The 15987-nt window shown below is 42.4% G+C and overlaps 2 protein-coding genes across 4 annotated transcripts in view; both read right to left on the reverse strand.

The window, feature by feature from the left end:
- The window catches only part of LOC101335083 (E3 ISG15--protein ligase HERC5), a 43163-nt gene extending 33492 nt beyond the window's left edge, over nt 1-9671 (reverse strand). For all 3 annotated transcript variants that reach the window (XM_019926409.3, XM_019926410.3, XM_019926408.3), the window contains exons 1-7: nt 9248-9671; nt 6871-6991; nt 6135-6214; nt 3496-3717; nt 2181-2272; nt 1789-1919; nt 172-317 (exon numbers count right to left, since the gene is read on the reverse strand). In XM_019926409.3, the coding sequence (XP_019781968.2) occupies nt 172-317; nt 1789-1919; nt 2181-2272; nt 3496-3717; nt 6135-6214; nt 6871-6991; nt 9248-9515 (1060 nt within the window). In that variant the 5' untranslated portion in view covers nt 9516-9671. The remainder of the gene's footprint in view (nt 1-171; nt 318-1788; nt 1920-2180; nt 2273-3495; nt 3718-6134; nt 6215-6870; nt 6992-9247) is intronic.
- A 246-nt stretch (nt 9672-9917) lies between these two features.
- Nucleotides 9918-15987, reverse strand: part of LOC101321652 (probable E3 ubiquitin-protein ligase HERC6) — a 48435-nt gene continuing 42365 nt past the window's right edge. Inside the window, 3 exon segments of the mRNA XM_033856429.2 lie at nt 9918-14669; nt 14801-14862; nt 15767-15849. Coding sequence (XP_033712320.1) covers nt 14447-14669; nt 14801-14862; nt 15767-15849 — 368 coding nt within the window. The 3' untranslated portion in view covers nt 9918-14446.

Here is a 15987-nt window from a genome sequence, read left to right on the forward strand (position 1 = left end):
TAAATTAGACTGGCTGTGTTACGCTGGTTACAAGTAAACGAATGAAAGCAATGTTTAGAAAACCTCCCTTCACAGTCAGACACTTCTTTTCTTGCCCACATTACACACTTAGAACAATCAGTTTCTCAACCAAGGTATTCGTGCCGAATCCTGTGCTCCTCAAGAACTTACCAAATGTGAGTTCTTCCTTTGATGACAATTTCATGGGACACGGTATCAGCTGATTATGTGTTCCACCGTTCCCCAGTTGTCCTTCTTTTCCAGAACCAAAAGAAAAGACCTTCCCCAAATCAGAAACATAGGCAAGTGTGTGCTGCCTATTAAACGAAAACACATATGGTCCGTTCTCAATTATCCACAATGATTAGAGTATGCAGCAATCCGGTAAACTGAAGAAATTACGCTACTCGGTCAGGGAAACAGCTAACCGACTTCCAGTGGATGACATCAGCCACCTAGAAACTAAGAAACCACTCATGTGTGGCTGAGATGATTTTGGAACCCCTAAGCGTGCTGAAGGCCACGAGGCTGCACCCTGGCAAATGACGTTCCCTTCGTCAGAACAAGCACCACCTCTTGCCTTCTACTCCTTCTTTAGGTCCTGGCTTGAGTCCCCACCTTCTGGAAGCCATCTCTGAGTCCCTCCCCTCCCCATCCTAGAAGATAGCATTAGGTGATCCTCCCCGAGCTCCCGCTCTATTTCCCAAAGACCTTTATCATGCTGATGTTCTTACTGATTTGCCTGATGGCCTCTCCTACTATACAGATGTATAAGGAAAGAATCTGGCCTTACTCCGAGGTCTGGCTTTTGTCCTCACTTCCTGGGAGGTAATGTCTAAACCCTTAGAATTTTCCAAGTGATAGGAGTGTCTCTGTTATTCATGGTAGGCCCGCCCCTAAGACCACACCTAATAGTTTATCCAGGTGGCTCATGGAAGCCCCTCCAGCTGTATGTAAGCCCAACCTCTCGATACACAGAGGCTGGAGGCTGAGTTCAACTACATGGGCAAGAATTCAATCAATCATGACTAAGCAATGAAACCCCAATAACAACCCTGGACTTGGGTGAGCGTCCCTGGTTGGTAATATTCTTCAGTCATGTATCAGGCTGGGAGGAGGTAACACGGCCCATGGCTCCAAGGGGAGTGGACACCAGAAGCTCCTCATTTGGACCCCTTCTAGACTCTGTCTTATGCATCTCTTCCTTTGACTGGTTCTAACTTGTATCCTCCTCTTGTAATAAAAGTGACCATCAGTGTAGTAGCTTTCAGTGAGTCTTGTGTCTTTCCAGTGAATTCTCCTGTGTTAGCAGGGGTACTGCCTGGTTTGCAGTAAGACATTTCTAAGGTGAGGACTCCTTCCGTAACACATGCTACTCGGAGGAATGTATGTTACGAAAAATCCAAAGTGGTGACGATGTTCCTTTGGTCGATGCAGAGATGGAGTGATGATATCAATGGATAAACCTTTCTAACTCATGTTTGTTCATTTTTTTCCAAATAAATAACTTTTTTTTTTAAGATAAAAGTGCATTCGAACAGTTACAAAGGTATTTCACTAAAGGACCAACAGAAAGTAAATATATTTACACATTAAAAAAAATCAATGAAAGTAAATATCTATAGTAAAATATTTATTATGATTGTCTAATAATGTAAAATTAAGCATCTTCACCTATCTGAAAATGTCTGATACCTTTATTTCAATCAAAGAAACTCGATGGACATTTTATTAAACTACCTATCTAAATTTACTGTGCACAATTTTCATTGACACTTTACAACTCACCTTCCACATGCTATCTGGGTCACTCTATTCCCCACGAGTCCAGTTACCAAACAGGGTCTTAACTCGTTCTGTGTTGAATTGTGACCGAGCTGCCCATACTTTCCAGCACCAAAAGTAAACACCAGCCCACCCTAAAGAAAGGGAACTTCATATCAGAGTCTAGAGAAACATGACACAGAAGTAAACACTCACTGATGCAAAGGCGTCAGTGAAAAATCAATAAAATCACCATCAAAGCAAAGCCCCCCAGTGATCAGGACAGTCCTGCGTGTGGGCAGTGGTGACCTTTCTTCCCTGGGAAACGCCAGCTGCCCACATCTCCAGGTTCTAGTGCTTTCTCCACTACCAAGTGCTCTCCTGGAATTACAGTCGGAGAGGCAAGGGTAACGCACCTTTGTTAGCAGGGCAGTGTGAGAGCCACCACAAGCGAGAAATTCAACTTTCTGATTGTCCGGCATTTCAATAAGGCAAGGAGAATCTTTATCTAGGCAAGGGAAAGAAGAGTTCAAGTGACCCAAAGGAAATGGTGAATTTCACACTAGAGTTCCACCTACTGATAAAATACCCAGACCACTTCCTCTAGGCCCATCACAACAGCTCCTAACACACTGACAAGAAAGGCTCTGTGTTGGTACATTTAGGTCTAAAAGCAGAGGTGGGCAGTGGTCAAAGGGCCACAGTCGGGGGCCCTCACCTGTGAAAGTGTCACTTTCACTTCCCAGAGCCCCTTCTTCTCTTTTGAACCTGACCTGATTAGCCTTCATTGAAGCATACCTGATATTTCCAAGTCCCATCTAGCATTACCCTTTTAATGAACATAAAGCTTCTTTTTTTCTTTCAAAGTCTCTACTAAACTGTCCTTCCCTTCCACTACCTCTTCTCTCTTTCACGATTATTTTCTCGTCCAAGCACTTAGAGATTCCGCAAAAATAAGTTCAACTGTCCTTTATTCCTTTTCCTCCTCTGAGTATTTTTCTAACACTGACTTACGGGTTCTCCTGAGTAACTAGCATTGGACCATGTGAGGCAGAAATGCAGTTATCTGATCAGTAACTCTGGGGGGAACGTGTTCATCACCACAGCTAATGAAGCAGCTGAGTTTGCCACACCTGAAATCTCTAACAAGGTGTTTGGGGTAATCAGAAATATTGCCATCTGCTTTGTAGGGGTAGCTCAATAATGCGAATTGTTGTGTTTTCGTGTGTGTGTACAGATGTAATGAATACCTTATGAGACTGGGACAGGTGAGTTTCTAAATAGAATTTTAGTATCCTTTTGTCCTAATGTAATTGGAATAATAGACATTTAAGTGCACAAGTACCTTGAAGGTCACTTCATCCAAACTCATCACTTTACAGAAAAAGAAAATAAGACCTAGAGAAAAGTAAGTGACTTGGGTAGGTCCTGAAATTAGTTAACTTCAAGTGGGAATCAAAGCCCAGGTATTCTGATCCCCAGCCCAATGCTCTTTCCCTTTTTCCCACTTGGCCCTGACACACGTCTCAATTACAGCCATGACCGGCACCCTGCGCATGCATGTCGTTTAGACCGATTCTGCCCTGAAGACAGAGAGATAACCGGGGAGATCAGTGCTAATGAAAGTGGGGATCTGAATCATTTTTGCCAGGGAAGTCTGTGGTACATACATCTCTTACATGACAAATATATATTTGTTTAGAATATGAATTTGAAAATATGTTTCCATACTGTCGGTGTGGCCCAGGCCCAGCTGTCCACAATCATTTCTTCCCCATGAGTAAATGTTTCCCGACATGGATAAGGCCATGCTGTGGGCTTCTCCTGCAGAAATCTGAACCAAGGGGACTCCTGAGAGGTGCTCCACGATCTGCGGTGTAGGGACCGAGGCAAATCCTCTTCCAACTCCAAGCTGGCCGTCTGAGTTCTGTCCCCACGCAAAAAGCTCACCACCTTGACGTAAACAGAGAAAACGCTGTCTTAGTTAAGTTTAAAATGCAGCAGACATCACCCTAGGACATTATGTGCTATCCATACTATACCATCATGATCTCCTCCATTCAAACTGACAAGACTGCCCAGATCCTCTCATGTCTGGGTCAGAAAAACCAGAACCTTCACTTTAGCAATGACAGTTACAATTCCTTACCTCTTACCTCAAAGGGTAGTGCTATGAACTGAATGTCTGTGTCCCCCCAAAACTCCTACGTTGAAATCCTAACCCTCAGTGTGACGGTATTAGGAGGTGAGGCCTTTGGGCGGTGACTAGAATTAGATGAGATGGCGAGGTGGGGGGCACTCATGAATGGGGTTAACGCCCTCACAAATGGGTCCCCAGAGAGCTCCCTTGTCCTCTCCACCTGTTAGAAAACTGGCCCTCAGTAGACACCGAACCTGCTGGAACCCTGACTTTGCACTTCTACCTCCAGAACCGTGAGAAATAAATTTCTGTTGTTTAAGCCACCCAGTCTATTTTTGTCATAGCAGCCCGAACGGACAAAGAATAAAGCTATCTGAATATATTATAATCAAATTCAAGAAACACTTATGTTAAAAATCCCACAGGATGGGCCCATGAAAGATAGAAACATTCTACATTTGGGAAAATAAAACCTAAAACTACTTTTCTTTCTTTCCCTCTCCCAAGTGCCTTAAGATGCCAAATAAATACCTTAAAAATACACTGAAAACTGCAGCACAGTATTTTGAAAGAGTGAGCATCTTCTTCCATTAATTGAATATATGGAACATATTTTTATTTTACTTATTTATTTTAAAAATTTTTATTGGAGTCTAGTTGATTCACAATGTTGTGCTAGTTTCAGGTGTACAGCAAAGTGAGTCAGTCATACCTATACACATTGGATCATGTTTTTAAAGGAAAGTTCTTAGATATTATCTAATAGAGACGACAGTATCTAATGGGGTCTAAAAGAATATATCGGAGATTTAATCTTTACTGAGCAGGACCTGGTGGGAGACAGAGGTTTTCCTTCAAACGTAATTATCACATGCCTATCAGCCACCAGGAATATTATGATACGACTAAGAACGATCAGTAGTTCCCTTTCTTGCTTTCCCAACTTTCATTCTTCCTAGATTGTGATTTACCAATTACAAACCCTGAACAACCCCTTCGCCCCCCATCCCTAGATCCTGGGCTTCTTGAAGGCACAGTGTGTCTGTCTCATCTTCACAACCTCAACATGGTAGATACTCAAACTGAAAGATCTGTTCATAAATGGATAAACTCAAACAACCAGTTTTTTCCAATACAAGTTTTATACACTCAAACCTTAGCAGGGCCTTCAGTACAGGTCAAATACTTGATTACTTACTTCCCTTGAATTCCAGCTTTCATTCAGTTTATGTTTATATCTGTCCTACGTATTTAAAACATTTCCTTGATCCTGAATTCCCCCCTCTATCGCCTTCCTGTCTTAATTAGGTCAAGTTTCTTCAGGAAATACTCCATATTCACTACTTCCCTTCCCTACCATTATGGTATCTGACAAGAAACAGGAAGTAATAAAGGGCTGGGGAGAATCTCTGAATTCAAAAGGTAATGTTAAAACACGTCAGAGGCCTGCAAACTGGTCATAAAAGCAGACCCAAGGGATTCTGAGCTCCCATCATGGGAGCTAGAAGAGCACTAGGAAAAGGGAAGAAAGTTCTGGAAAAGGGTGGACCATGCCTGGTCCTGCTTCCAGAGAGGAGATTTTGATTATTCAGAATATTTTCACTGTTTCATATTTGAAAAATAAAAAAACATGGAACTTCTGAAATAAAGCTCTAGGCCCAAGAGGTAGCCCAGGTTCCATGTCACCAAACCAAACTTTCATGCCCCTGTAAATGTTCTGCTTGACCAGAAACACAGCATATGCAGTCAGCCAATCCCCAAGCACCAAGTCGACGCTGCGCTCTACACTGATTTCCTTGTTCCTTGATCTTTCTAAATGTCAGCCACGCCACCTTAGCCGATCACGCCCGGTTTCCGCGTTGAGGCTTCTGACACTAAACTCGCCCTTGCCCGAAACCCCTCGGGAAGACTGTTCCACTGCTTGTGAAGCCCTGTACACTCTCAATCCATGGGTTCTTTTCCCTTAAATAAAGGACATCAAACTCATTACCAAATTGTTTTAGTTTTGTCCTTTGACAGAAGAAAAGGTAGGAATAGTAATTATGAAAACCTGAAGATTTTATAGGTTCAAGAATTCTAATTTTGTATCTCCTTTAGTAGTGCTCTAGACCATATCACATTCAAAACCATACTTCTGTCCTCTTACAAAGTGAAGCACATACATTCTACTAGTTCTATACACACACACATTCGCTCCCTCTAAGAAACAATTAATATTCCAGAAAAGTACCTTTTGAGAGTGCAAGCGAATGATAATCTCCGCATGTGATCTGAATTATATTATTTTTTTCTTGTAAAATGCACTGAAACCTGATGAAAGAAAATGTTTTATATTGATCACATAATGGAAGTCACAACATTGATGTAAGAATTATTAACTGTATTTAATTAGGACTGAAGCTCAAAACATTAAATTTACTGCTTCACATTCAGCACATCTAAAATTATTATAATAATAACATGCTTTAATTAGTGGCTTAAAAAGAAAATAATGTGCATTACAAAACTGTGGTAAGATGATTCTAAGACACTTTTGCAAACAATAATTTTATGATGCAGGAATAATACAAGATGAAAATAACTTCTAATTCACATGATCTACTAGTAAAAAGTCTCACAAATCATTCCATGATAATTCATTTTTTCCCAAGGTTGAAAACTATTTCTGTAAATATAACTTATAGTATTATTATGAGGGTTAAATGAGTTAATGAATGTGCAAGTCCAGTTTGGGGCTATGTGGACTAAGCAATCATTTCCTTTAAATGCCAAAGCAACACATGGTGCATGCAATGGGAGACATAAATTGATTTCTAGTTCATTGATAGAATTCACCATTTACTTAAGATGTCACTGTATAAAGCAGGCGACAAGGATCATATAAAGTAACATCTTCCAACAAAAATTATGATTGCCTTTTGAGTAAAATTTAAATAATTTTTAATAAAAGAAAAAACCTTCCTTACCTTGCATGTTTTATGCTATAGTTGTACTCAAATGGTTTTCCATCTGAGGAGAGAACCAGCATGTGCTCTGCTCCTTGGTCCATGGAATGTATCTTCATTTTTTTCCCTAACTTAATGCACTCTGCAGAGCAAATCCAACCAGGAGCTGTCACCATTCTGTTACCCACTATTATTATGCATTTCATCATAATACACTTAAAACACCTGGGAAAAGTTTGCTTTTAGATTCCTGTTCAAGAAGTTCAGAAAGAGAAACTAAATTTGAAGAGCTAGAAATGAAAAAGGCTGTTAAGAAAATATACCTTAATTTTTGGACAACACAACTCTTTTTTTTTTTTTTTTTTTGGTACGCGGGCCTCTCACTGTTGTGACCTCTCCCGTTGCGGAGCACAGGCTCCGGACGCGCATGCTCAGCGGCCATGGCTCACGGGCCCAGCCGCTCCGTGGCATGTGAGATCTTCCCGGACCGGGGCACGAGCCCGTGTCCCGTGCATCGGCAGGTGGACTCCCAACCACTGCGCCACCAGGGAAGCCCCCACAACTAATTTAAAAAGTAAATATATTGTGTATTCTTTCCAAAAACAAAACAAATAACAATAATAAACCCCTCCTGACGCTCCATCTAGAAGCCAAGGCCTATATTCTTAAAAGGAGACATTTGGTTTGGGGGGACGATTTTTAAAAAGGATGTTGTTAAAAGAATTGTTATTGGCATTAGTGCATATTTAGGCCTTTATAAAAGTTAAAGATTTAAAACTGTCCACTATGCCATTTACTCTTATTTAATTTGTTCACAAAAAGTAGGATAGATTTGGGACCCTGTTTCAGTTTTCAGTTCTAACGAAAAAAAATTTATTCATGTAAAAATATCAAAGCACAAACGACTTCATAATAAAAATGCTAAGAGAACCAAAACAGTTTGGTAATAAAGAAGAAATCGCCCAACAGACTAAAGTTTTTTAGAGACCCAGCATTTAAAATCAGTTGAAAAAAACGAGGGTTTATTCAAAAAAAGGTATTGGGACATTCGGCTAGCCAGTTTGGAGAAACAAATCAATCTAGATCCCCCTACTTCATTCCTTAAGTCAAAATAATTTCCAAGTGTATCAAAAATTTTAGGTTTAAAAGTAAAATCTTAAAATTTGTATAAAGATGAGAACATTAAAAAAAGAAATAGGATTGTGAATGGCTTTCTAACATAACACAAAATGCATAAGCCTCCGTAAAATATTGATGAAGTAGACAATAATAACCTTAGCTAAAAGCAAGTCGGGGAAAATTTTACAACATATATGACCGACAAAAGGCTCCTCTAACTCAATATTCAAAAACTCTTCGAAATAAATACGAAAAAGATGACAACTCAATATTTTCTTTTTTTTTTTTTTTTGTGGTACGCGGGCCTCTCACTGCTGTGGCCTCTCCAGTTGCGGAGCACAGGCTCCGGACGCGCAGGCTCAGCGGCCATGGCTCACGGGCCCAGCCGCTCCGCGGCATGTAGGATCCTCCCGGACCGGGGCACGAACCCGTGTCCCCTGCATCGGCAGGCGGACTCTCAACCACTGCGCCACCAGGGAAGCCCGACAACTCAATTTTTTAAAAAGCCAGGCAAAGATATAAATGAACAGGCAGTTCACCAAAAAGAAATGCGAATGACCCACAGAAAAAAAAACCTCGACTCCGCTCAAGTTAAAAGTAAAACGAACAAAAGTAAAATATCATGTTCTTCACTCAACAGAAGGGCAAATTTTTCAGTTAAGTGTGTGGCCATTTGCTTTCCCGCCCACCTGTAGAATGGGAGCTACGGACACCGGACCTAATCTCTACAGAGTTTACCACGGAGAAGTGCAACTGAAAGCACTCTTTAAAATGCCTGCAAACATCGGCACTGAGAACAAGATAACGCGAAAGACGTTCCCCAAACACTCCAAATAGGAGCGGACCGAAAAAGGGGTCAGTGAGAAACACACTTGGAACAGAAACCAACGACAGAGGAGGGCTGGCTGAGATTAAGATGCTGCCGGTACACTCCCTCCGTGCGGTAGGCGGACGCAGCCGACTACTCCTCGCCACCACCCCGCCAAACTCCACGCCCACCGGGCTCGGGGCGGGGAGAGCGCAGGGATGCTGCACGAGCCAAGCGCGAAAAGCCCCCGGGCCGAAGCGCGTCTGCGGCCTCCGCCGACCGCTGCGGCGTCGGGTCCCCTTCTGAATGTCCTTCGCGGTGAGAGAAGGACTGCACACCCACAAGTCGGGCCACTCTTTAGAGAAGCGTCCCTGCTGGCCCCGACCGCGACTCCGACCCCGGCAGCCCACCGCACTCACACCCCCAGCCCGCAGCGGGAGGGCCGAGCGGGCGCTGCGCCGCCCCACTCACTCGGCTTCCTGGCGCCGTCGCTCCCCGCCGGCAGCTGGTGGACCTCGACGCCGGCGCCGCCGCGCTCCAGCACAGCCAGGCGTTCGCGCGTGCAGCACATCTGGCGCGTCGCCTCGGTCCTCCGGGACAGCGCGCTGCGGAGCGGGTCGGCGCTGGGGAAGAGCCAGAGCTTCGCACCCCGCAGCTCCGCGGGCCGGGACGCGGGGACTAGCCCGGGCGCCAAGCGCGCGCCGCCGCCCCGCGACCTCCTCGATGGCCTCCGCTCCATCACCGTTTTCCCGGGCTCCACGGCAGTGCCTCCGCTCTCCAGACCTTCGGAAGAGACCGAGCTGTGGCGAGGCAAGGAATGGGGGAGACGGCCGCTGCGAGAGCGCCCACGGGCCACGAAGCGTCGCGGTGCGGAGGCGGAACGAGCGCAACGCACGACGGCGTCGAGGACCCGCAGCCTCCCTACCCCGCCCCTGCCCCGACGCCGGGCTTCCAATGTGCTGTTTGGGGGCGGAGCCGGCAGTGTCAGAGAGAATCGAAACTGCCTTTTTTTTTTTTAAGTGGGCGGAATCGAAAAGGAAAAGTTAAAGGGAAACTCTATGACTCACGACTGGCTTGGACGGTGGCCAGAGTAAACAGGAAGCTGGCCGGTGAAGAGGTGGGTGGGCAGGGCTGAGAAGGTGTCCTCGGGCGGGCAGTAGCCGCCTGAACTGGACAAGGTGGCCTTCGAAGAAACACTGCAATTCCACTAGGAGGAGCCCTGACACAGACGGACGTGCAGAATTTCCAGAAACTATGGTGGCCCGGAGAGCTGAAAGTTGTTAAGCATTCTGTTGGGGGCTCTGCCAGCAGTCTTGTGGTGAAACTAGTGCCGTACCGTACCACGGCCCACGCTGCGATCCCTGCAACCACTGATCTGCTGTCAATAAATCTTTGCCTTTTCTAGAGTTTCTTAGGAATGGACTCAAACTTGTGCAGTCTTTTGTGTCTGACTTTTTTCACTTAGCATAAGGCTTTTGAGATTCATCCTGTAGTGTTTCATCAGTAGTTCCCTCTTTGTTATTGAGTGGTATTCTATTATATGGATATACCACAATTTCTTTATCCATTTACCAATAGGCAGGCTTTTCAGTCCTTTCCGGTTTGTGCCCACAGAGAATAGAAGTGCTGTGAACACTGTGAACAAGTCTTTGAGTGGATAAATGTTTTCATTTCTTTGGGGTAAATACCTAAAAATGGAATTGCTGTGTCATATGGTAAGTACATGAATATCATTTTAAGAAACTACCAAACTTTTCTAAAGTGCTATACTATTTTGCATTCCATCCAGCAGTTTATGGGAGCTCCAGTCCCTCTGTATCCTTGCCGACATTTGGTTTGGTCAGTCTTTTTAATTTTAGCAATTCAGGTAGTCTAGAGTACTATCTTATCGCAGTTTTAATTTCCATTTCCCTAACGATTAATGATATTTAGCATTTTTTCAGGTGCTTATTAGTGCTGATCTCTGTCTCTTATTTGGTGGTCTGTTCATATCTTTTGCCCATTTATTCGATTGCTTATTATCTAAGGGTTTTTTATATGTATAACAGAGTTCTTTTTTAATATTTATTTATTATTTTATTTGGCTGTGCTGGGTCTTAGTTGCTGCACATGGGATCTTCCTTGCAGCTTGCAGGATCTTCAGTTGCAGCATGTGGGATCTAGTTCCCTGACCAGGGATCAAACCAGGGCCCCCTGCATTGGGAGCGTGGAGTCTTAACCACTGGACCATCAGGGAAGTCCCTGTAATACAACTCTTTATGTTACATATAAAGTCCTTTATTAGACATATGTTTTGAAATGTTTCCTACCAGTCTGTGGCTTGCCTTTTGATTTTATTAAAAATGTCATTTGAACTAACACAATATTGTAAAGCAACTATACTTCAATTTAAAAAAAGCTATGATAAAACTAAAACAAAAAAAAATTACATGAAAAAATGTCATTTGAAGAGCTTAAGTTTTAATTTTGATGCAGTTTATTCATTTTTTCTTCTTTATCCATTTTTGTTTTCCTCTTACATAGTTCATGCCTTTTTTGTCTTACTTAAGAAATCTTTGCTTGACCCAAGGTAACAAAGATTTTCTTATATGTTATCTTCTAGAAGTTTTATAGCTTTAGGTCTTTGTTACATTTCAAATGAATTATTCTTTATGATGTGAGGTAAGGGAAGAGGTTCATTTTTTTATTCTTATGGATTTCCAACTGTTCCAGTTTGGAACAGTTCCACTGAATTGCCTTGGCGTCTTTGTCAAAACTGTTGGCTATATGTGATTTGATTTACTTCTGGACTTTTTATTGTGTTCCATTATCTGTATGTTCATTTTTAAAAAAAATAAATTTATTTATTTTTGACAGTGTTGGGTCTTTGTTGCTGCATGCAGCCTTTCTCTAGTTGCGACGAGCGGGGGCTACTCTTCGTTGTGGTGCGTGAGCTTCTCATTGCGGTGGCTTCTCTTATTGAGGAGCATGGGCTCTAGGTGCGTGGGCTTCAGTAGTGGTGGCACGCGGGCTTCAGTAGTTGTGGTTTGCGGGCTCTAGAGCGCAGGCTCGGTAGTCGTGGTGCACGGGTTTAGTTGCTCCGTGGCATGTGGGATCTTCCCAGACCAGGGCTCGAACCCATGTACTCCGCATTGGCAGGTGGATTCTTAACCACTGCACCACCAGGGAAGTCCTGTATGTCCATTTTTACTCCAGTACCACACTGCCTTGATTACTGTAGATTCTAATTAAGTCTCAAAATCGGTTCACTCAACTGTTCCACCATGGTCCTTCTTCAATGTTGTTTTGCCTATTTTAGGTCCTTTGCATTTCCATATACACTTTAAGATCAGTTTATCAATTTCTACAAAACAGACTGCAAGGATTTTGAAATTGCACTAAATTAGATCAGTTTCAGAAGAACTGACATGCTGATAATATTGATTCTTCTGTCCATGAGCATGTCTCTCTCCATTAATTTAAAGCTTCTTTAATCTCATTCAGCAATATTTTCAAGTTTTCAGGGAACAGTCGAACATATTTTATTAAATTTATCCTTAGTATTTCTTATTTTTTGATGATATTGCAAATGGTACTTTAAAAAAATTCAGTGTATGATTGTTGTGAGTATATATAAATGCAATTAATTTTTACATTGACCTTGAATCCTGACACCTTTCTATATTTACTTAATAGTTCTAGTAGTTTTTTTGTATGGATCCCTTTGAATAGCCTACGGATACCCATGTAATTTATAAATAAGATAGCTTTACTGTTTCCTTTCTAATCATTATGCCCTTTCTGTTTTTTAGTTTGCCTTATTGTGTGGACTAAGTACATCTAGTACAATGTTGAACAGAAGCGATGACAGACATCTTGGCCTTGTTCCCAATTTTAGTAGGAAAGCATTTGGTCTTTCACCATTAAGTATGAAGTAATCAGGTTGAGGAAGTTCCTAGTTTTCCAAGAGTATTCATCCTGCATGAGTGGCTATTCATCCTGCACGAGTGGCTGTTGAATTTTGTCAGTATTATTCTACCTCTATTGAGGTAATGATGTGATTGTTTTTTCTATTATAGTGAAATATAATGGATTTTCAAATGCATTTCTGGACTAAATCCCAGTTGGTCACAAGGTAGTATCCTTTTTATATTTTATTGGGTGTTTGACACGTTAAAACTTTGTAGAAGATTTTTGTATCTGTTCATATGAGAGATACATGTAGTTTTCTTTGCCTGTAATGTCTTTATCTGGTTTTGGTATTAGGGTAACGCTGGCAACAGAGAATTAATTGGGAAGTGTTCTCACTACCTTTATTTTCCGAAAGAGTATATAAAGAATTGGTACTATCTCTTCTTCATATGTTTAGTACAGTTCACCCATTTGCACAGGAAAAGTAATGTTGGAGTTGAAAGGCCTGAAAAACACAACCCAAAAGTCAGGGGCCTAAGGATCCCTCAGATTTAGAAGTTACCTTTTCCCTTAAAATTCAAATAGAATACATCTGGGCCTTCATTGCATTTATTGTAGAAACTAGATCTATCCAAAATAGCTATGGGGATTTGCCGGGGGCTTATGTTTCTACTAACCACCTTACCTTCTAGTGTCCTTGGTGCAGTCTCTATGTCTGTTCTGTCTGTCCTCAGATGCCTGCCCTCTTTCCACATCAGCACCCCAGTAGGAACTTCACCCCATAGCTTCCTTTCCCAAAGTACCACTGACACAAGGCTTCTGTGTGTGGTTTGGGATGACAATAGGCATTTATAGAATAGCTTACAGTTTAAAATTTAATATGAGATGGAAATGGCCCACAAAATTCATTTCCACCATACTTATATCTCTCCTTTAATTCATTCTATACCATGATGCTGAAAACATATTTCATGTTCTTCATTTTTGTCCAACTGTAATTAAATGGGAGTTCCTTGTTGGGCTTATTAGCCTTTAACCAAAATAAAGAATGCTTCTTGGAACACAGCAATGAGCATAAGTCATTATTCATTAAATTAATAAATCCCTTAACATTTAGATTTTTCAAATAGATTGTTTGGCTAAAATCAAAACTCTGGAGACATTCCAGAATATAAAAATATATATCTATGTGCCTCAAAGACATGTTGAATTAGTTTATAGTTTTATTTTTTTGAACTTCAGCATGTCTTTCATATTTGCAGACAGTGTTTATTAGATGTACAATTTTTTTTTTTTTTTTTAAGGCGGGCCTCTCACTGTTGTGGCCTCTCCCGCTGCGGAGCACAGGCTCCGGACGCGCAGGCTCAGCGGCCATGGCTCACGGGCCCAGCCGCTCCACGGCATGTGGGATCCTCCCGGACCGGGGCACGAACCCGCGTCCCCTGCATCGGCAGGTGGACTCAACCACTGCGCCACCAGGGAAGCCCCCTAGATGTACAGTTTTTTAAAAATATCTGTTAGCTTTTAACATGTAGTATATTTTTAAATGATAATTATTGTTCAGGAAATAATTCAGTAAAAAGCAAGCATTCTCATAGCAAGTTTAAGGATTAGGAAATGTTGATTCATTAAAAATGTTATCCTTGACTCATCATGTTATTGTTTATCCCAGCATTTGTCAACTTATTCTAACTAAAATCCGTCAACACTTTGTACTAAGAAGAACAGAAGGATCGAAGGGTGAGAGAACCTGAGATCTGAGCCTCTCAAAGGTCACTATCACTCTGTGACCGTGGGTGACATAAATCCTTTGTTGCTGTTGATGGCTACTTGAAGTGCTTCCTCCATTCTTTCCATTGTAGAATATTTAGGGAGGTCCACAATATTATGACATGTAAGTGATATTGAGAAATCTCTTTCACTGAAAGTTTCAGGACAGCGAAATAGGATTCCCACCTTCCGTATGCTTTTTACATGCAGCCTTTCATTTCCTGTAAGAAAACTAAAAAGAAATAAACTTTGGTTAAGAGAGTTCATAGGAAGAGCAAAACTTAAAATGAAAAGGAAGAAATCAGTCACTTCACTCAACAAATATGTATTGGGTCCCCTTGTGCAAAGAGAACTACATGGGACCATGTGGAGTGAAAAAAAATCATGACATTTGGTCTTGGTCCTTGATCTAGTGAGTTCGTGATCTAGTTGAGGGGAAATTATATACCTGAAAATATAACAGCAAGATACAAGGAAGTTTAGTTTAGCTCAGCTAGGAAGTGTGAGGAGCTAACTCAAGGCAGGGAGAGAGGCTGGAGTGACAGGGAAGCTTCAGAGGTCACAGCTGGCTAGTCAGTTCTCAAGGAGATGAGCTGGGTGACCATTCTAGGCAGGGGGAAAAGCCCAAGAAAAAGCCAGGGGTAGGAAAATGTAAGTGAACTCACTGAACGTACAGCCAACAGAACCACTGGACTGGGCTTCCCTGGTAGCGCAGTGGTTAAGAATCCACCTGCCAATGCAGAGGACACAGGTTCGAGCCCTGGTTTGGGAAGATCCCACGTGCCACGGAACAACTAAGCCTGTGCACCACAACTACTGATCCTGCACTCTAGAGCCCACGAGCCACAACTACTGAGCCCGTGTGCCACAACTACTGAAGCCCACGTGCCTAGAGCCCATGCTCCACAACAAGAGAAGCCACCGCAATGAGAAGCCCATGCACTGCAATGAAGAGTAGCCCCTGCTCGCCACAACTAGAGAAAGCCCGCGCGCAGCAACGAAGACCCAACACAGCCAAAAATAAATAAATACAATAAATTAAAAAAAAAAGAACCACTGGACTGAAGCAAAAGTTTCCCATTAAGAGAGAAGATTGGGGCTTCCCTGGTGGCGCAGTGGTTGAGAGTCCGCCTGCCGATGCGGGGGACACGGGTTCGTGCCCCGGTCTGGAAAGATCCCACGTGCCGCGGAGCGACTGGGCCCGTGAGCCATGGCCGTTGGGCCTGCGCGTCCGGAGCCTGTGCTCCGCAACGAGAGAGGCCACAACAGTGAGGGGCCCGTGTACCACAAAAAACAAAAAAAAAACAAAAAAAATCATTAAACCTAAACTATAATCTGGCTTTCATTAGTACTCACAGAAAAACGTATGCCAAGTACTTCTTTAATGTCATCAGCTTCATCATTTAGAACTTATTTGGTTTAAAACATTATATTTATTATTCTTGTAAAATTTCAAAAGAAATAAATGTTCAATGGAAAAAGTTGTGGACAACTTAGAAATGTATAAAATGCCACGTAAATTTCTTCTCCTCCACCTACTCACTCCCTCT

Source organism: Tursiops truncatus, chromosome 5 (assembly GCF_011762595.2).
Source record: "Tursiops truncatus isolate mTurTru1 chromosome 5, mTurTru1.mat.Y, whole genome shotgun sequence".
Taxonomy (NCBI): Eukaryota; Metazoa; Chordata; class Mammalia; order Artiodactyla; family Delphinidae; genus Tursiops; species Tursiops truncatus.